At 46.2% G+C, this 20,819-nt stretch overlaps 1 protein-coding gene and 1 non-coding gene across 2 annotated transcripts in view; both read left to right on the forward strand.

Moving 5' to 3' along the window:
- Positions 1-16,586, forward strand: part of GLE1 (GLE1 RNA export mediator) — a 40,737-nt gene extending 24,151 nt beyond the window's left edge. Inside the window, exons 8-16 of the mRNA XM_031014302.3 lie at positions 1,474-1,586; positions 1,750-1,819; positions 7,825-7,967; positions 8,073-8,263; positions 10,652-10,781; positions 12,277-12,381; positions 13,909-13,991; positions 14,569-14,632; positions 15,397-16,586. Of these exons, the coding sequence (XP_030870162.2) occupies positions 1,474-1,586; positions 1,750-1,819; positions 7,825-7,967; positions 8,073-8,263; positions 10,652-10,781; positions 12,277-12,381; positions 13,909-13,991; positions 14,569-14,632; positions 15,397-15,465 (968 nt within the window). The 3' untranslated portion in view covers positions 15,466-16,586. The remainder of the gene's footprint in view (positions 1-1,473; positions 1,587-1,749; positions 1,820-7,824; positions 7,968-8,072; positions 8,264-10,651; positions 10,782-12,276; positions 12,382-13,908; positions 13,992-14,568; positions 14,633-15,396) is intronic.
- A 1,629-nt stretch (positions 16,587-18,215) lies between these two features.
- Positions 18,216-18,277, forward strand: LOC115935890 (U7 small nuclear RNA). The gene has a single exon (XR_004071483.1). It is a non-coding gene; the product is annotated as a U7 small nuclear RNA (small nuclear RNA).
- Positions 18,278-20,819: the final 2,542 nt, after the last annotated feature.

Genomic DNA, 20,819 nt, shown 5'->3' on the forward strand with positions numbered 1-20,819 from the left:
ACTTCTCAGACGGGGCGGTTGCCAGGCAGAGGGTCTCCTCACTTCTCAGACGGGGCGGCCGGGCAGAGACACTCCTCACATCCCGGACTGGGCGGCAGGGCAGAGGTGCTCCCCACATCTCAGACGATGGGCGGCCGGGCAGAGAGGCTCCTCACTTCCCAGATGTGATGGCGGCCGGGAAGAGGCACTCCATGTTTCCTAGATGGGATGGCGGCCGGGCAGAGACGCTCCTCACTTTCCAGACTGGGCAGCCAGGCAGAGGGGCTCCTCACATCCCAGACGATGGGCGGCCAGGCGGAGACGCTCCTCACTTCCCAGACGGGGCGGCAGCCGGGCAGAGGCTGCAATCTCGGCACTTTGGGAGGCCAAGGCAGGCGGCTGGGAGGTGGTTGTAGCGGGCCGAGATCACGCCACTGCACTCCAGCCTGGGCACCATTGAGCACTGAGTTAACCAGACTCCGTCTGCAATCCCGGCACCTCGGGAGGCCGAGGCTGGCAGATCACTCGCGGTTAGGAGCTGGAGACCAGCTCAGCCAACACAGCGAAACCCCGTCTCCACCAAAAAAACACGAAAACCAGTCAGGCGGGGCGGCGCGCGCCTGCAATCGCAGGCACTCGGCAGGCTGAGGCAGGAGAATCAGGCAGGGAGGTTGCAGTGAGCTGAGATGGCAGCAGTACCGTCCAGCTTCGGCTCGGCATCAGAGGGAGACCGTGGAAAGAGGGGAGAGGGGAGAGGGGAGAGGGGAGAGGGGAGAGGGAAGAGGGAGAGGGAGAGGGAGAGGGAGAGCGGAGTTTCGCTCTTGTTGCCCAAGCTGGAGTATATTTTTGTATTTTTAGTGGAGACGGGGTTTCTCCATGTTGGTCAGGCTGGTTTTGAACTCCCGACCTCAGGTGATCTGCCAGCATCGGCCTCCCAAAGTGCTGGGATTATAGGCATGAGCCACTGCGCCCAGCGTTTTTGTTTTTTGTGTTTTTTTTGAGGTAGGAGTCTCACTCTTGTTACCCAGGCTGGAGGAGTACAGTGGTATGATTATGGCTCACTATAGCCTCACCCTCCCAGGCTCAAGTGATCCTTCCCACTCAGCCTCCCAAGCAACTGGGACTACAGGTATGCGCCATCCTGCCTGGCTAATTTGTGTATTTTTTGTAGAGATGGGATTTCACCATGTTGCGCAAACTGGTCTCAAGCTCCTGGGCCTGTCTTGGCCTCCTAGAGTACTGGAATTATAGGCGTGGGTCACCACACCCAGCCTTAGTTTTTCTACTTAGTAGTAATGTGACCATGGCAAATCACTTAACTTTTCATGCCTGTTTCCTTTTCTATAACATGGAGATAATAATAGTATCTATTTCATAGTTATTGTGACAGTTAAAGCAGTCAGTACATACATAAAGTGATTATAACAGTGCCTGCCTCATATTACATGTTCAGTAAATACTAGCTATTACTAAAACCTCTCTTTTATTTCTCAGACCTCCAGGTGAAGGTACAAGACATTACAATGCAGTGGTACCAGCAGCTGCAGGATGCTTCCATGCAGTGTGTGTTGACCTTTGAGGGCCTGACCAACAGCAAGGACATTCAGGTAGGGGAGAGGTATATGGCAGTAATTTTGTGGATTGATGGTTCTCAGAGAATGAGCACTTCGTGTCCCAAAGGAATGTAGCTGGCATGTCACTTTACCTGATTCTAAGTGACATCTGCTCAGCTCTTCAGAACACTGCCTTCTCACCGTTCTCTTCTGACAGGCCAAAAAGATAAAGATGGACCTCCAGAAGGCTGCTACCATCCCAGTGAGCCAAATCTCTACCATTGCAGGTTGGTCAGAAGGGTTAAGAACATGACCTTTCATTTCGTTGTATTATTTTTCAGACTCCAAATCTATGTATCTGTACGGTTCCTATAAAAGTATATTCAAACAAATGTTTACAGTTGGATCGGGTACAGGTAAGTGACATACATCTTGTTTCCCTGGTTTCCTCTTTAACTCATCGAAGATAATCATGGCCAGGCTCACGCCTGTAATCCCAGGACTTTGGGAGGCCAAGGTGGGTGGATCATGAGGTCAGGAGTTCGAGAGCAGCCTAACCAACATAGTGAAACCCTGTCTCTACTAAAAATACAAATACTAGCTGAGTGTGGTGGCTCTCGCCTATAATGCCAGTTACTCAGGAGGCTGAGGCAGGACAATCGCTTGAACCCAGGAGACAGAGATTGCAGTGAGCCGAGATCACACCACTTCACTCCAGCCTGGGTGACAGAGCGAGACTCTGTCTCAAAAACAAAAACAAAAACAAAAAAAAGAAGACTCTTTTTTTTTCTTTTTTTTTTTTTTTTTTTTTTTGAGACAGAGTCTCGCTCTGTCGCCCAGGCTGGAGTGAAGTGGCGTGATCTCGGCTCACTGCAAGCTCCGCCTACCGGGTTCACGCTGTTCTATTCTCCTCCCTCAGCCTCCCGAGTAGCTGGGACTATAGGCGCCCACCACCACACCCGGCTAATTTTTTGTATTTTTAGTAGAGACGGGGTTTCACTGTGTTAGCCAGGATGTTCTTAATCTCCTGACCTCGTGATCCACCCGCCTCGGCCTCCCAAAGGGCTGGGATTACAGGTGTGAGCCACTGTGCCCAGCCCCACCTTTCTTTTTTTTTTTTTGAGATGTAGTCTCGCTCTGTCACCCAGACTGGAGTGCAGTGGCACAATCTCGGCTCACTGCAAGCTTTGCCTCCCGGGTTCACGCCATTCTCCTGCCTCAGCCTCCCGAGTAGCTGGGACTACAGGTGCCCGCCACCACGCCCAGCTAATTTTTTGTATTTTTAGTAGAGACGGGGTTTCACCGTGTTAGCCAGGATGGTCTCGACCTCCTGACCTTGTGATCCGCCCGCCTCAGCTTTCCAAAGCGCTGGGATTACAGGCATGAGTCACTGCACCCGGCCTTTTTGACTCATTTTTAACAAGCTAACTTTTATGGTAAATTATTAGGATGGCTCTTAGCTTTGAAGTTGCAGTTTACTGCTGAAAACATCACTCAGGGAACCTAGGCTGTGACTTGCAGTCTTTGCTTCTGTCCTACAACATTAGCTTTTCCGAATTACTCCAAGCTCGCCTTGTTCACCCTCCAGGACTCCTTTTCTCTCCAGAGACTGAGGTTTAGAAAGTGAGAACCAGACAAGGAAAAAACTTCTTTAGAACCAGAGGTTCATTTGTATGGAGCTGTAGATGTGGAAGCCTCCAGATTATAGACTGAGCTGCCAGGTGGCTGGGGAGTGTGTGTGCAACTGGAACACTCCTCTGACGCATCGTGGGTTCCGTTCCCCGACTCACTTCTCATTGCCTGGAAAGCATAGGAAAATTTCAGTTCCTGCCCTTGATAGGCAGTCCGACAAAACTTACATATGACTTTGCTGCCTGAAATTCTTTCTGGAACAGGGCAAGGTATAAATAAATAAATAACATATCACTTTTTGGAATTTAAAGTGCTGTGTCCTTTGATAGCAACAGCAAAGCAGGAGAGGTTGACTGGACAGCCACTCCACACCTCGATGGCCGTTCCCAGTTCCCCTCTGTTGACTGCAGACAGGGTCAGTACCTCCTTCATCAGGAAAATGGAGACATCCAGTGTGAGCTCCTCAGAGCCCCTCCACCACTGCACAGTGACATTTACCTCTTAGTCTCCTGTGTCACTGGATGAGGCGTCCTTGCTGCTGGGCTTACCCTTCCACCTCTGCCCTTGTTCCCTTTCCTTCCTGTCTCCTGTCAGACTGCCTCATCGTTTATTGCCTTTCCTGTTTTCTGTGATTACTCCTTTTTATAGGCTCCTCTCTCTCAGCCTGTAAATATACGTGAGCCCCTCACATCCTAACATGAGTCTCCCTTGATCCTATGTCTTCTAAGTGTTTGCTGATCTTCCTGAGGTTTCTGTTTGGCACTGTTGCTGCTTTCTCTGTGCAACTCTACTCCTTTGGCCTCCATGGTGCCATTACTTTCCAGGTTCTTCTCCTCCCTCCCTCACTACCCTTTCCTCTCTCTCTCTCTCTCTCTCTCTCTCCCCTTTGTGGGTTTCTTAGTCTTCTACCCCACTCTAATTGTAGGTGATTCCTAGGGATCTACTCTTTTTTTTTTTTTTTTTTGAGAGTCTCGCTCTTTCGCCCAGGCTGGAGTGCAGTGGCACTATCTCGGCTCAGTGCAAGCTCCACCTCCCGGGTTCACGCCATTCTCCTGCCTCAGCCTCCCGAGTAGCTGGGACTGCAGGCGCCTGCCACCACGCCTGGCTAATTTTTTGTATTTTTAGTAGAGACCAGGTTTCAACGTGTTAGCCAGGATTTCAACGTGTTAGCCAGGATGGTCTCGATCTTCTGACCTCATGATCCGCCCACCTCGGCCTCCCAAAGTGCTGGGATTACAGGCGTGAGCCACTGCGCCCGGCTGGGATCTACTCTTATCCTGCAGTTCTTTTCGTTCTCTCTACTTACAGGGCTTCAAACATTACCTGAATGCTGATGACTCCCAAACCTACCTCTGGTTTATCCCTTTCTTCTAAGCTTCAGATTCTCCAGCTTCAGCTACCTGAGGGACATCTCTGTGTATATGTCTCTTAGCTGCCTCAAGTTTAATGTGTTCAAATCCAAACCCATCATCTTCCTTAGCCCTCTTTGTCTACTGTTTTCTCTGAGTAATCAGTAGCACCATTATCTACTCAGTAATCTTAGCTGGAAACCTGGGAGTCATCTTTATGACTGCTGCCTCTCTTTCACTCACCACATCGAATTAGTCTATAACTTTGCCTTTTTTAATTTTTCTACACATTTCCTGACTCTCCCTTTGTCTCCATCATGACTTTAAGCCCTTTAAGATCTTGTAGTCCAGCCAGACACAGAACATGCTCAAGAGTTAGTGCTCAGTAAGTGTTTAATGAATAGGAGAGAAGGATCACCTAATTCCCCTCTTTTTTAAAAAGGTGGGCCGGGGCCGGGCGCGGTGGTTCACACCTGTAATCCCAGCACTTTGGGAGGCCGAGGCTGGCGGGTCACCAGGTCAGGAGATCGAGACCATCCTGGCTAACACGGTGAAACCCTGTCTCTACTAAAAATACAAAAAATTAGCTGGGCGTGGTGGCAGGCACCTGTAGTCCTAGCTACTCGGGAGGCTGAGGCAGGAAAATGGTGTGAACCCGGGAGGCGGAGCTTGCAGTGAGCCGAGATAGAACCACTGCGCTCCGTCCTGGGCGAAAGAGCGAGATTCTGTCTCAAAAAAAAAAAAAAAAGGTGGGCCGGGCATAGTGGCTCACGCCTGTAATCCTGTAATCCCAGCACTTGGGAGGCTGAGGCGGGTGGATCACAAGATCAGGAGTTCGAGATCAGCCTGACCAACATGGAGAAACCTTGTGTCTACTAAAAATACAAAATTAGCTGGGCATGGTGGTGCATGCCTGTAATCCCAGCTACTCAGGAGGCTGAGGCAGGAGGATCTCTTGAACCCGGGAGGCAGAAGTTGTGGTGATCTGAGATCACGCCATTGCACTCCAGTCTGGGCAAAAAGAGCAAAACTCCGTCTCAAAAAAAAAAAAAAGGTGGATGTCAGCTGGGCCCAGTGGCTCACACTTGTAGTCCCAGCACTTTAGGCGGCTGAGGTGAGTGAATCATAGGAGGTCAGGAGTTCGAGACCAGCCTGGCCAATGTGGTGAAACCCCATCTCTACTAAAATACAAATATTAGCCAGATGTGGTGGCAGGCGCCTGTAATCCCAGCTACTCGGGAGGCTGAGGCAGGAAAATCACTTCAACCCAGGAGCGGAGGTTGCAGTAAGCCAAGATCGTGCCATTGTACTCCAGCCTGGGTGACAGAGTGAGACTTCATCTCAAAAAAAAAAAAAAAAAGTGGATGTCGCCGGGTGTGGTGGCTCACACCTGTAATCCCAGCATTTTGGGAGGATGAGGCGGACAGATCACTTGAGGTCAGGAGTTTGAGATCAGGCTGGCCAACATGGTGAAACCCCGTGTCTACTAAAAATACAAAAATTAGCCGGGCGTGGTGGCACACATCTGTAGTCCCAGCTACTTGGGAGGCTGAGGTGGAAGAATCGCTTGAACCCGGAAGGCGGAGGTTGCAGTGAGGTGACATCGAACCACTGCACTCTAGCCTGGGTGACAGAGTGAGACTCCATCTCAAAAAAAAAAAAAAAGATGGATGTCCATGAGTGGTTAGAATTAGAAGAAATCTTAAATAAGGACATGATGTTGCTGTGGCATGGGGAGGCCACGTCAGTCTAGGGTTGGAAGCTAACTAACTTTCCTCCTACCTAGAGAGGTATGGAGAGGGGCTAGATGCTAGATGGGGCATTCAGCCAGTGGGGTCCACATGGTTGGCTTTTTGTGTGTGTGTGTGATAAGAGAACTGAATGACAGGATATTTCTGAAACTTTTGTGACATTTCTTGAAGTGATTAGGAACTTGACAGGGTATTTCTCAACTGGAGATGCTATATTAATTAAAACATTGACTTCAGGACTTCAGGTAATGGAAAGTAATTCAGATCTGCTTTGCTTTTTTTTTTTTTTTTTTTTTTTTTTTTTTTAGAGGGGAGATGGAGTCTTGCTCTGTCACCCAGGCTGGAGTGCAGTGGCACAATCTCAGCTCACTGTAACCTCTGCTTCCTGGGTTCAAACGATTCTCCTGCCTCAGCCTCCCCGAGTAGCTGGGATTACAGGCACCCGCCACCACACCTGGCTAATTTTTGCATTTTTAGTAGAGACACGGTATCACCATGTTGGTCAGGCTGGTTTCGAACTCCTGACCACAAGTGATCTGCCTGCCTTGGCCTCCCAAAGTGCTGGCCCAGATCTGCTTAAGCAAAAAAAAAAAAAAGCATTTATTGGAAAGATAAAGAAATATTCTACAGAACCCAGTGGCAGGAATGAGGTGAGGTCTCAGGAGCTAGAAACTTTAGTTCTTTTTTCCTCTCTCATCTCTGTCCTCTCTACATCTCCATTCTTATTTTATAGATTGCCGTTCTTTGGTCTTCATGGCAGGTACACAGCCCCCACTGCTTGTGAGGGCCAGCTACCTCAAGGAAGTGACTCTTACTTGACTGACTGGCTCAGCTTGACTGCCTCTAATCTAACTGTAGCTAGTGTGGGGGTGGAGCACACAAAATCTTTGGTACAAATATAGCTATTACGAATCCACTTCTGTGTCTCTGAGGACGGAAGAAGGCAAGTCCTGAGAAGGGGGCATATCATCATGAGCTGGGCAGATCCTTTAGAAGGTTTTTCCTAGAGATGTGACTAACTCCTCTAGAGATACCAACCACAGTCCATGGGGTCTGTAACAAAATGTAACACCTCTTTCTTTACTGTTTATCCCCTCATTTTATGTGTACAGTAAGGGATACTGTTTATCCCTTCATTTCTGTAGGGCAGCACAGCTGGGTTTTTGTAGATGCTTTGTAATTACAATGATGAAACAGGCTGGGCATGGTGGCTCACGCCTGTAATCCCAGCACTTTGGGAGGCCAAAGCGGGCGGATCACTTGAGGTCAGCAGTTAGAGACCAGCCTGGCCAACATGGTGAAATCCCATCTCTACAAAAAAAAAAAAATACAAAACTTAGCCCAGCGTGGTGGCGGGCGTTTGTGATCCCAGCTACTCAGGAGGCTGAGGCAGAGAATTACTTCAACTCGGGAGACGGAGGTTGCAGTGAGCCAAGATTGTGCCACTGCACTCCAGCCTGGGCAATAGAGTGAGACTGTCTCAAAAAAAAAAAAAAAAAAAGAAAAGAAAAAGAGATTGATCTGTGGTTGTATCTTTTAATTTCTCTCTATCATGCTCAGGCTCAAAACTGAAGGAGATCTTTGACAAGATCCACAGCCTGCTGTCTGGAAAACCTGTTCAATCTGGTGGGCGCTCTGTGTCTGTCACACTTAACCCACAGGGGCTGGACTTTGTTCAATACAAACTGGCAGAGAAATTTGTGGTGAGAAACCTTGTTGCTAGAGGTATGGGAAGCAGAGGCTGGTGTACAAGATTTCAGCCTTTTTCTGGTATTAAGTTAAAATTGTACCCACCTCTATGTTCTCAGAAACAAGGCGAGGAGGAAGTGGCCTCTCACCACGAAGCAGCATTCCCCATTGCAGTTGTGGCATCCGGGATCTGGGAGCTCCACCCCAGAGTGGGGGACCTCATTCTTGCTCATCTACATAAGAAGTGTCCTTACTCTGTTCCTTTCTATCCCACTTTCAAGGAGGGAATGGCTTTGGAAGACTATCAGAGGTAAAGTTGTTTTTCTCCCTACTCACTATCCCTAGAGTGATTAATGAAATATAAATGGAATTGGAATTTGTTTTTCCCTCCTCACAGCTCCTATTACGTACCTTGAATGTTCTATCAGAAATATAATGTCTTTTGGCCGGGTGCAGTGGCTCATGCCTGTAATCCCAACACTTTGGGAGGCCAAGGTGGGTGGATTGCCTGAGCTCAGGAGTTTGAGACCAGCCTGGGCAACATGGAGAAACACCATCTCTACTAAAAATACCAAAAATTAGCCAGGTGTGATAGTGCACACCTGTAGTCCCAGCTACTCAGGAGGCTGAAGCACGAGAATTGCTTGAACCTGGAAGGCGGAGGTCGCAATGAGCCAAGATCGCACCAGTATACTCCAGCCTGGGTGACACAGCAAGACTGTGTCTCAAAAAAGAAAGAAAAAATATATATACATAGTCTTTTATGTAAACTGGAGAGCCTTGGGATTTGTGAACTTAGGTGCCAATAGTCAGTGTAGTTTAGTGGAAAGGATACTGGGGTCTTAGAATTTTATCCCTGCTTTGTCATTTAATACCTTTGCAAAAATGGACAAATCATTTAGTCTTTTTGAGCATCTTTTCCTGATTTTTAAATGAGGGTAATGACATCTATTACCTCCTGTGAATTTACCTCATGGCTTACATGAAGCTCAGATTTGATGATGGATATGAGTGCTTGGTAAACAAAGTATTCTACAGATGTAATAATATGTAATTATATATATATATTTTTTTTTTATTTTTTTATTTTGGAGACGGCGTCTCGCTTTGTCACCCAGGCTGGAGTGCAGTGGCGTGATTTCGGCTCACTGCAACCTCCGCCTCCCGGGTTCAAGTGATTCTCCTGCCTCAGGCGCCCACCACCACACCCAGCTAATTTTTATACTTTTAATAGAGATGGGGTTTCACCATGTTGGCCAGGATGGTCTCGATCTCTTGACCTTGTGATCTGCCCGCCTCGGCCTCCCAAAGTGCTGGGATTACAGGCGTGAGCCACCACGCCCGGCCTGTAATAATATATTAATAGTAATGCTGAGTGTAATAATATATTGTTATTTTTTAGCCATAAAAAGTAATCTCTGGGCCAGGTGCAGTGTCTCATGCCTGTAATTACTTTAACAATTTGGGAGGCTGAAGCAGAAGGATCGCTTGAGCCCAGGAGCTCAAGACCAGCCTGGGTAACATATTGAGACCCTGTCTCTACAAAATTAGCCAGGTGTTGGCTGGGTGCGGTGGCTCACGCCTGTAATCCCAGCACTTTGGGAAGCCAAGGCTGCCAAAGCGGGCGGATCACCTGAGGCCAAGAGTTCGAGACCAGCCTGGCCAACATGGGGAAAACCCGTTTCTACTAAAAATACAAAAAATTAGCTGGGCATGGTGGCAGGCACCTGGAATCCCAGCCACTCAGGAGGTTGAGGCAGGAAAATCGCTTGTACCCAGGAGGTGGAGGTTGCACTGAGCCGAGATCATGTCATTGCACTCCAGCCTGGGCAACAAGAGTGAAACTCTGTCTCAAAAAAAAAAAAAAAAAAAGGCCAGGTGTGGTGGCTCACATTTGTAATCCCAGCACTTTGGGAGGCTGAGGTGGGCAGATCACCTGAGGTCAGTAGTTCAAGACCAGCCTGGCCAACATGGTGAAACCCTGTCTGTACTAAAAATACAAAAAATTAGCCAGGTGTGGTGGCAGGTGCCTTAATCACAGCTACTCGGGAGGCAGAGGCAGAAGAATCGCTTGAACCCGAGAGGCGGAGATTGCGGTGAGCTGAGATCATGCTATTGCTTTCTAGCCTGGGCGACAAGATGGAAATTCCATCTCAAAAAAAAAAAAATTAGCCGGATATGGTGGCATGTGCCTGTGGTCCTAGCTACTCAGGAGGCTGAGGCGGGAGGATCGCTTGAACCTGGGTGGTGAAGTTTGCAGTGAGCCTTGATCATACCACTGTACTCCAGCCTGAGCGACAGAGACTCTTTGTTTCCAAAAAAAAAGCAATTTATCTCTAATTTGTCACCCTTATTTTGGCCTTGTCCCAGTGAATTTTTTCTTATTTCTTTTTTTTGAGACACAGTCTCACTGTTACCCAGGCTGGAGTGCAGTGATGCAATCTTGACTCACTGCAACCTCCACCTCCCAGGTTCAAGCAATTCTCATGCCTCAGCCTCCCAATTAGCTGGGACAAACAGGCATGCACCACCATACGCAGTTAATTTTTGTATTTTTAGTAGAGATGGGGTTTCACCACATTGGCCAGGCTAGTCTTGAACTCCTGGCCTCAAGTGATCTGCCCACCTTGGCCTCCCAAAGTGCTGGGATTACAGGCGTGAGCCACCACGCCCGGCCAAATTTTTTCTTCCCGTATAGGATGCTTGGCTACCAAGTAAAGGATTCCAAAGTGGAGCAGCAAGACAACTTTCTAAAACGCATGTCAGGGATGATCCGTCTCTATGCTGCTATCATCCAGCTCCGGTGGCCATATGGAAACCGACAGGAGGTAGGTAAAAGAGGCTTACTGTCAATAATGAGAGGTTAGACCACAGTCCATGTGTATTCCTCCCACAGGAAATGTTGGCCTTCTTTCAGAGAGCCAGTCTAGTTAAAGGATAAACTATATGGCAGTTTCATGGGTATTATGTAGAGGACTGAATGTTGATTATTAGGGAACTTTCTTGGATCACCTGGTACTTTAAAGAGCTGGTTTTGTAACAGAGTCTACCAGAGGAGAGTCTGTTATAAATCAGTCATTAAGGTTAGAAGATTTTCTTATAAGAGGAATGAGCAAGAAATTGTCATCTTAGAACTAGTTGAGACCTTAGAAGCCATCTAGATCACATACCTTACTTCACAGATGGACAGATCAAGCTCAGAAAGCTGCAGCTGGGGTTCAGGGCTTTGACTTGCCAGCCCAATTAATTTCTCAGGGAATACAGATTAGAAGGACAGAGAAATTAATAGTTATGGAGACCTAAAGAGAAAAAATAGAAGTTGATTAAATCCAAGGTTTTATTGTATGCCTGCTGTGTCCCAGGTTCTGTGCTAAAGGTACCAAGAATAATAAATAAAATGTCAATAAGGCTAATTGTTGGCCTATGGAATGCCTGAAACTGAAGCTGACACATGCATATTGAAGGGAGCCTATAAAGAATGTGTGGGAACCAATGTATTGAAACATTAAAAAATAGAAGGCAAGGTAGCTTCACGCCTGATATCCCAGCACTTTGGGAGGCTGAGGTGGGTGGATCACCTAAGGTCAGGAGTTCAAGACCAGCCTGGCCAACATGGTAAAACCCCGTCTCTACTAAAAATACAAAAATTAGCTGGGCATGGTGGTGGGCACCTGTAATTCCAGCTACTTGGGAGGCTGAGGCACGAGAATCGCTTTAACCCAGGAGGCAGAGGTTGCAATGAGCCGAGATCACGCCATTGCACTCCAGCCTGGGCAACAAGAGCAAAACTCTCCCTCAAAAAAAAAAAAAAAAAAAGAATGTGTGGGAACCAATGTATTGAAACATTTAAATACAGAAGGCTGGGTGAGGTGGATTCATGCCTGTAATCCCAGCCCTTTGGGAAGCCGAGACAGGTGGGTCATTTGACTCCAGGAGTTTGAGACCAGCCTGGGCAACAAGGTGAAACCGTGTCTCTAAATAAAATACAAAAAAATTAGCTGAGCATGGTGGCATGTGCATGCCTATAGTCCCAGCTACTTGGGAGACTGAAGTGGAAGAATCACTTGAGCCCAAGAGGTGAAGGCTGCAGTGATCCATGATCGCACTACAGCACTCCAACCTGGACAACAAAGTGAGACCCTGTCTCAAAAAAATAAAAGAAAAACAGAATTTGTTTAGTTTGTGTTATTTCTGCCCTGTGGCAGGTGCTAGGGCTGGATGATCTGGGGTTCATCTCCACTTGGTAATGACTGGATGATACATTGGGAGTTTAGATTTCTAAACAAAATGAGATCAATGATAACCAAGCTTCTCTCCTCTCAGATTCACCCTCATGGCTTAAATCATGGATGGCGCTGGTTGGCACAGATCTTAAACATGGAGCCCTTGTCAGATGTGACAGCCACCCTCCTCTTTGACTTCCTGGAGGTACGTAACTCAGTTATCACACAAGAGAAGGCCAGTGGTTGAGGTAGCCTTGATCCACTGGGTGACGTGAATGGGGAAACAGCATAGCATTTGGGCCTGATAGTAAAACAGCATGAGGTTCCAGTGTCATACATTTTTACCAAGCTGTAGACCAACCTTGCTTTCACTTTTACTCCATACTATATTTACTTGGCTTCTCTGGATTTTTTTCATTATAAAGAACAGAAAATTGTACATTCTAGCAAAAGTGAAAAGAGGAATTTGTTTTAGGGATATAGAAGGGACTCCCAGGCCGGGTGCGGTAGATCACACCTGTAATCCCAGCACTTTGGGAGGCCAAGGTGGGCAGATGACATGGGGTCAGGAGTTCGAGCCCAGCCTGGTCAGTATATTGAAACCCTGTCTGTACTAAAAATACAAATAAAGACTGGGCACGGTGGCTCACGCCTGTAATCCCAGCACTTTGGGAGGCTGAGGCGGTTGGATTACCTGAAGTCATGAGTTCAAGACGAGCCTGTCCAACATGGTGAAACCCCGTCTCTACTAAAAATAAAAAATCAGCCGGGTGTGATGGCACACACCTGTAATTCCAGCTACCGAGGAGGCTGAGGCAGGAGAATCACTTGAACAGGATCTCACTCTGTCAGCCAGGCTGGAGTGCATTAGTGTGATCATAGCTCACTGTAGCCTCAAACTCTTGGGCTCAAGCGATCCTCCCACCTAACCCTGCCAAAGTGTTGAGATTACAGGAGTGAGCCATTGCATTCAGCCAAGAAGACACTTCTTATAGAAGAAAGCCTTGGGGTACATGCCATAACAAATCTGGAACCATTTGATCTATAGTGCCAATAGTTCCTAGTTACCTTAATAGCTCCTGACGTCAGCCAGGTGCAGTGGCTGACAGCCTTTGGGAGGCCAAGGCAGGCGGATCACTTGAGCTCTGGAGTTCAAGACCAGCCAGGGCAATATGATGAAACCCTATATCTACCAAAAAAATACAAAAATCAGTGGTGTGTGCCTGTGGTCCCAGTTACTGAGGAGGCTGAGGTTGGAGGATCACCTGAGCCCAGGGAGGTTTGAGGCTGCAGTGAGCTGTGATCATGCCAGTGTCCTCTAGCCTGGGTGACAGAGTGAGACCCTATTTCAAAAAAAAATAAAAAGCTCCTGAAGTCACCATACATGAACAATGATCCTGTATCATTTGAGAACACAAGTGGTATTCTGTATACTCTCCTTACTAAGTTTGGGAGGTATACCATACCTTTAGGAAGGCTTCCATTCATTAGAGGAAAAGAAGAGTAGTTCATTAAGACCTGATTGGTTAAATGGAGGTATTGCCGTATAAAGAGAAATGCTTTAGAAGAAAGTTGGGTGTTTCCATTTATTCCCTTGTTAGCAAGTTCAGTGGCATTGTGGTTGAAATTTTTGATAGGTGTGAAAGATGAAGGGCTGATTGTGCTTTATGAATCTGTCCTGTGAGTGTGAATTTTCATTCTCTGCTCTGACAGTGCGTGTCTTTCCCTCTAGGTGTGTGGGAATGCCCTCATGAAGCAATACCAGGTTCAGTTCTGGAAGATGCTAATTCTCATCAAAGAGGACTACTTTCCCAGGTATCAGGCTTGTTGAGCAGACAGCAGGGGATTAAGTAACTCATAACAAGGCCTCAGATACCCAAGGGTGCTATTACCTGCTGGGTTTGATTCAAGTTAAAAACACCTGTACTAAGTATGACATCTTTCCTACTCCAGTCCCTCTCATTGATATTTGAATAAATGCTTTTGAACCTTAATGAGAGTCTGTCTTAAATATAATTGCCCAAACAAAAACACAAATTAGGGGCTGGGCACAGTGGCTTATGCCTATAATTATGCCTATAATTGCAGCTCTTTGGGAGGCCACAGGAGGAGGATCACTTGAGCCCAGGTGTTCAAAACCAGCCTGGGCAATATAGCGAGACCCCATCTCTACAAAAAAAAAAATTAGCCAGGCATGATGGCATGCATCTATAGTCCCAGCTACTAGGGAAGCTGAGACAGGAGGATCGCTTGAGCCCAAGAGTTCAAGGCCTCAGTGAGCTATGATCGCACCACCGCACTGCACTCCAGCCTAGGTGACAGAGTCAGACACCGTTTCCAAAAGATAGGTGTATATCATAGGGGTGATTCATGTGTCTTTCTCTCCCTGTAGAATTGAAGCTATCACAAGCTCAGGACAGATGGGTTCCTTCATACGCCTCAAGCAGTTCTTGGAGGTAAGATGCCCTTAGACCAACATGTCCCACACTGTTGTTGGGCTGGAATGCACCTGTGTCTGACAAGTCTTGGACCTTCAGATGCTCTGATTGCACTCTCTTCCTTAGTTCTTCCAAACCCTTCTTTTTGTTCCTAATTCCCTCTTAACCTTTGGAGTAAGGGCTGCCATTTCCTCTTCTTTATATGTATCATTCTCTATACTGCCTGTGAGAAAGCTATGCTGAGATGAGTAAAATATATTTAGTGTATCTCCTCTCATTAATATATATATATATTTGCGTGTTGGCCAAGGTTATTTTCTTAGTCTCAGGTCTGGGGAATTGGTAAGTGTCATCACTTTTCTCCATGAGAACAAACTGCACTTTCAGTTGGACTCTTCCCCTACTTCCAAGTGCCAAGAGATTGTAAAAGGTTAATTTTGACAAAGAATTTAGAACACTATAGTGGGTTTGCCAAGATAGCCTGCTGACTTTTCAGCTTCTCAAAGCTCGATTGTGAAAATAGTGATTGTGAAAGATGAGGTTAGCCTGTAGGGAGACAAGAGTGGGACAGGAATAATAAGAGCATTTCATTTGTTGTCTGGAGCAGTTCATGCAGAAGTGGACATCTTATACAGAACCATCAGTCTTACTGGCTTTTTCCTTTTTGTTCACTGTTCCATAGGGCTGAAATATGGTGTTCCTCAAAGCTTCTTTTAACCATTAAGTGTTGGGAACACTGTTATCAGAAACTCATTCTGTTTTCTTCATCTTTCCCTGACCAGAAATGTTTGCAACACAAGGACATTCCTGTCCCCAAGGGCTTTCTGACTTCCTCCTTCTGGCGCTCCTGATGTCACTCCATCACCCACCATCACCATTATGCTGCAAAGAGGCAATAATAAAGGAACTGAAGACAGCTGTATTTGGGAGAAGTCATGTCAGATTCAGAAATTTGCCATTATGTATTTTTATGTATTTATGCCTTGTGACTAGGAGAGGAGATTTTCATGGGTCACAAAATTCTTGGAGGTCCCTTAGTAGATTTGGTAGTTCCTTAAGAGATCCATGTGATAAAATAAATGGAGTTGGCCTTTCTTGTTTTTTGCAAAAGTGATAAAAGGTCTTTAGCACTTGGTCTCCTCCCTTGTCTCTAGTATCTTTCAGAAAGTTGGCAATACCTTAACAAATGCACTCTGAGCTGGAGGGAGCCCACCATTTGCACCCACCTACCCACCCTCACCCCTGTTCAGATGAATTTCCAGAAAGAGCTAAGGCTCATAAGGTTCCCTTTTAAGTTATTATTTAATAGTTGAGGCCAGATATTTACACGCAAGTCTGGGTTATGGTTGTTTTGCCTTTCTCAGCTTGTGAAGTCATTCTAAAGCTAGAGGAAGTATGTGATATACACATGGACTAAGGCTCAGGTGACACTATGGCTAGATTAACATCTGGGATTAGGACTGGAAACACATGTCATTTTGAACTAAGGGGCACTCTTTGTCGTCCTAATTTGGAATTTGGTCCCTGGATGGCTAGGGATCCATGAACCAGGCAGGTACCTTTTTTGTTTTTGTTTTGTTTTGTTTCTTTTCTGTTTGAATTAAGATGGGCTAAGATGGGGCTTGCAACATTAAACATGAGCTGAGCATCCATAAGCATTGAATTGGGATTAAATAAAGATGTTGGGCAGGAACTGAACACTGCTAATATGATGATAAATATGCCTGACTAAAGCCACTACAGAAATCCAGAGATTGGCTGTTAAAATTTGTTCTGTGGAAAGACTAATTCTCTTTGATACTGCAGAGGCAGTGGCCATGGATCTGTTCCTCCGTGCTAAATGTCTTGTGGCAGGGTGTGTTTGTGGGGGAGTGTTCACTGGTACTCTTGAGTGGCCTGAAGTGACCCATTCTATGAATTGTTAATTAAGGTGCCAAAAAAAATAAATAATAAAGCTTGGATTTTTAAAAAACCCATTGCTGATATATTGATTCAATATGATCAATTTCCTCTGCCTTGAGCTATGTAAATCACGGTAGTATACAAGTCCAGGTATAGAGCGGTATGCATTTATTCCTTTTGGTCTTCTTGACCTACACCTTGGGAATATTACTTCTTTTTCTGTCATTTCCTTTTTTGGAATTATGTACTAATAACTGACCCTATTTTATCTAGCAAGAGATGTGAAAGTATATTAAAATCTTTGAAAGACACAATAGGCCGTGCTTAGTGGCTCATGCCTGCAGTCCCAACACTTTGGGAGGCTGAGGTGGGAGGATTGTTTAAGTCCAGGAGTTCAAGACCAGCCTGGGCAACATAGTGAGACCCCCATGTCTAAAACAAATTTTTTTGGCCGGGCGCGGTGGCTCACGTCTTACCAGCCTGGCCAACATGGCAAAACCCTGTCTCCACTAAAATTACAAAAATTAGCTGGGCATGGTGGTGTGTGCCTGTAATCCCAGCTACCCAAGAGGCGGCTGGGGCAGGAGAATTGCTGGAACCCAGGAGGCAGAGGCTGCAGTGAGCCGAGATCACTCCAGCCTGGGCGACAGAGTAAGACTCTGTCTCAAAAAAAAAAAAATTTTTTTTTTTAAATTTTTCAGGCATGGTGGCACATGTCTGTAGTCCCAGCTACTCAGGAGGCTAAGGTGGGCAGATCACTTGAGCTTGGGAGGTCGAGGCTGCAGCGAGCTGTGATCATGCCACTGCACTCCAGCCTGGGTGACAGAGCAAGACCCTGTCTCAAAAAAATAAATAAATAAGATAAATAAGGTAGACACAATGGAATGAACACTGGGGACGGAGTCAGGAGACCCCAGCTCAAATCACTTTTAGGTTTTTTGGCCTTGGGTAGGTCCTTCACCTGCTCTGAACCTCAGTATCCCCACCTGTAAAACAAAAGAACTGGACATGTCACTGTAGTTTTCAAACTATGCTTGATAGCAGTTCCTTAGCGAAGAGCTTCCCAGCTGGTGTGCCTTGGCATGCTGACCTCATTAGCCCTCCCAGACAAGGCCTGTGGTGGGTGAGCCCCCAGGAGCGGTTCCATTCACATTTCCTCTCCTTACCTTTGCCTTAAAAATGGCATCATTCATCTGGGTGTGGTGGCTCATGCCTGTAATCCCAGAACTTCGGGAGGCCGAAGCTGGTGGATCACAAGGTCAGGAGTTCGAGACCAGCCTGGCCAACATGGTGAAACCCCCAACTCTACTAAAAATACAAAAATTAGCCGGGCATGGTGGAGCACATCTGTAATCCCAGCTACTCCGGAGGCTGAGGCAGGAGAATTTGCTTGAACCCGGGAGGCAGAGGTTGCGGTGCGCCGAGATCGCGCCACTGCACTCCAGCCTAGGCGACAGAGGAAGACTCTATCTGAAAAAGAAAAGAGAGAAAAAAAAGGCATCATTTTCTAGGTACCATGATGGAATAGGTTGGAAAGCAATGACTTCAGGACAGGGGGATGTTTAGTGAATGGGGCTCAGCCCTGTAGCCAGTCAACATACAGAGGCTTAAAGCAAATTTCCAAAAGGCATCCCTTTTCCTTCAAGATACTACCACCCTCTATTGGACAACTGCCCTGTTAATAACTGTACAAATCTATGAGTGTTACAGCTCTTTTAGAATTTGTCTAGCAGGTTTTCCAATCTTCACTGGAAAGCTTTAAAAAATAAAGTAAAATTATGATGGAGGTCATGGTACCTCCCAGAGTTGTGCAGCTCATGTTTTGCACAACCATTTAGGGGTTCTAATGGAGCTCTGGGATCCTCTCTGCCACAGCCTTTTTGTTTTATGTGCTGTATGATATATTATGGTTCCATGTAAGATTATGTATGGAAAAGTTCATCTGTCAAAAACAAAATGAAAAATCACTGGATGAGATGATCTATAATTTCTCTTCCACTTTGGATTTGTATGACTTCATAGAAAATTCCTCTTAGGCTGGGCATGATGGCTCACGCCTGTAACCCTAGCACTTTGGGAGGCCAAGGCGGAAGGATTGCTTGAGCTCAGGAGTTCAAGAGCAGCCTGGGCAACATAGTGAGACCCCCATCTCTATTATAAATTTTTAAAATTTTAAATAAATAAATTAAAAAGAAAATTTATGAAATACCTCTTACGATTTTTGAATTATTTGAATATTCTTCCTCTAGTGGTTAGTGGTCTTGCATATGTCATTTGATGCTGGTATTCCTAATGGATTTCAATGGTAAACCAAGAAAGGAGAGCACTGGGAGTCCTGGTTTTTGATACTGACGGATAGAGATGATTACTAGATGAGAGATGCAGCTCCTCATGGAAAGTAGCATCGGGTTCCTTACAGCAGAATACTAAGGACTGCCTTTGGCTTTAATTCAAATACTCACTTGTCTCCTTTCTTGCTTTCAAACTTGACCTCATTTATCAGGCTGAGGATCCATGTTTTTGTCACATTATTGTCCTGCTAAAGCAAATTTGATGACAAAAATTCCAAGAGGACAGAAACTCTACACCTCCCTTACATAGAAGAATAGATTTCTGAGGATTTCCCACCCATGTGCTAGGAGCTTTCCCCCTACTTCTCCAGCTTTCTATGATGATAGCAGTGACATAATTAGGCTTGGACATCTTCTATCTCAGTGTCAGGAAAACCAAAAGCTCCACTAAGAGCCACGGAGCTTCTTACAAGTGCCTATGTCACACCTGGTAATCCCCTTCACTTTTCTTCATCCTGCCTAATGAATTCCTGACATTAGATTTCCTGTGGACCTACAGAAAGTAGATTAAGCCAGGTGCAGTGGTTCACACCTGCAATCCCAGCGACTTGGGAGGCCAAGGCAGGAAGATTACTTGAGCCCAGGAGTTTGAGACCAGCCTGGGCAATACAGTGAGACCCCATCTCTTAAAAAAAAACAAAACAAAAAACAGCCGGCCGGGTGCGGTGGCTCACGCCTGTAATCCCAGCACTTTGGGAGGCCGAGGCGGGCGGATCACGAGGTCAGGAGATCCAGACCATCCTGGCTAACACGGTGAAACTCCGTGTCTACTAAAAATACAAAAAAATTAGCCAGGCGTGGCAGCGTGCGCCTGTAGTTCCAGCTGCTGGGGAGGCTGAGGCAGGAGAATGGCGTGAACCTGGGAGGCAGAGCTTGCAGTGAGTCGAGATCACGCCACTGCACTCCAGCCTGGGTGACAGAGCCAGACTCTGTCTCAAAAAACAAAAAACAAACAAACAAAAAAAAAAACAGGTCACACGCCTGTAGTCCCAGCCACTTGAGAGGCTGAGGCAGGAGGATTGCTTGAGCCCAGGAGGTTAAGTCTGCAATGAGCCATCATTGTACCACTGTACTTCAGCCTGGGCAACAGAGTGAGATGCTATCTCTAGGGGGAAAAAAAGCAGATTAGAACTATAGTCTTCCTGGCTATGTGATGCATTTACAAAAACACCCATTATAAAGGGATTTATCCTTTCATTTAAAGCCAGCCTCCATTTAAGAAAGTATCAGTTTTTTCCAGATGGATGTATTCAAGAACTTTTTTTTTCTTTTAGTTCTTTCAGGATATTTATACTCAGCGCAGCATGTGATCCTAGATTGGAACCTGCACCAAAAATAAAGATATTTCTGTGGGTGTGTTTTTTGCTATAAAGGACATTGGAACAATTGGTAAAACTTGAATAAGGCCTGTATATTAGATAACAGTACTGTGTCAACATGCATCTCTTGACTTTGATCATTGTACTGTGGTTATGAAAATGAATGTTCTTATTCTTGGAAAATATACATTGAGGTAAGTGGGCATGATGTCTGCAACTTATTTTATTTATTTTTTTGAAACAGAGTCTAGCTCTGTCGCCCAGGCTAGAGTGCAGTAGTGCGATCTCGCTCCGTGCAACCCCTGCCTCCCGGGTTCAAGCGATTCTCCTGCCTCAGCCTCCTGAGGCAGCCTCCTGAGTAGCTGGGACTACAGGCACCCACCACCACACCTAGCTAATTTTTGTATTTTTAGTAGAGACGGGGTTCCGCCATGTTGGCCAGGCTGGTCTTGAACTCCTGACTTCAGGTGATCTGCCCACCTCGGCCTCCCAGAGTGCTGGGATTACAGGCATGAGCCACCACACCCGGCCTGCAACTTATTTTCAAATGATTGGGGGGGAGGGGATATATATGTGTATACATATATACATATACACGTGTGTATGTCAATGTATATGTATACAGCTGTTATG

This window comes from Gorilla gorilla, chromosome 13 (genome assembly GCF_029281585.2).
Source record: "Gorilla gorilla gorilla isolate KB3781 chromosome 13, NHGRI_mGorGor1-v2.1_pri, whole genome shotgun sequence".
NCBI classification, from domain to species: domain Eukaryota; kingdom Metazoa; phylum Chordata; class Mammalia; order Primates; family Hominidae; genus Gorilla; species Gorilla gorilla.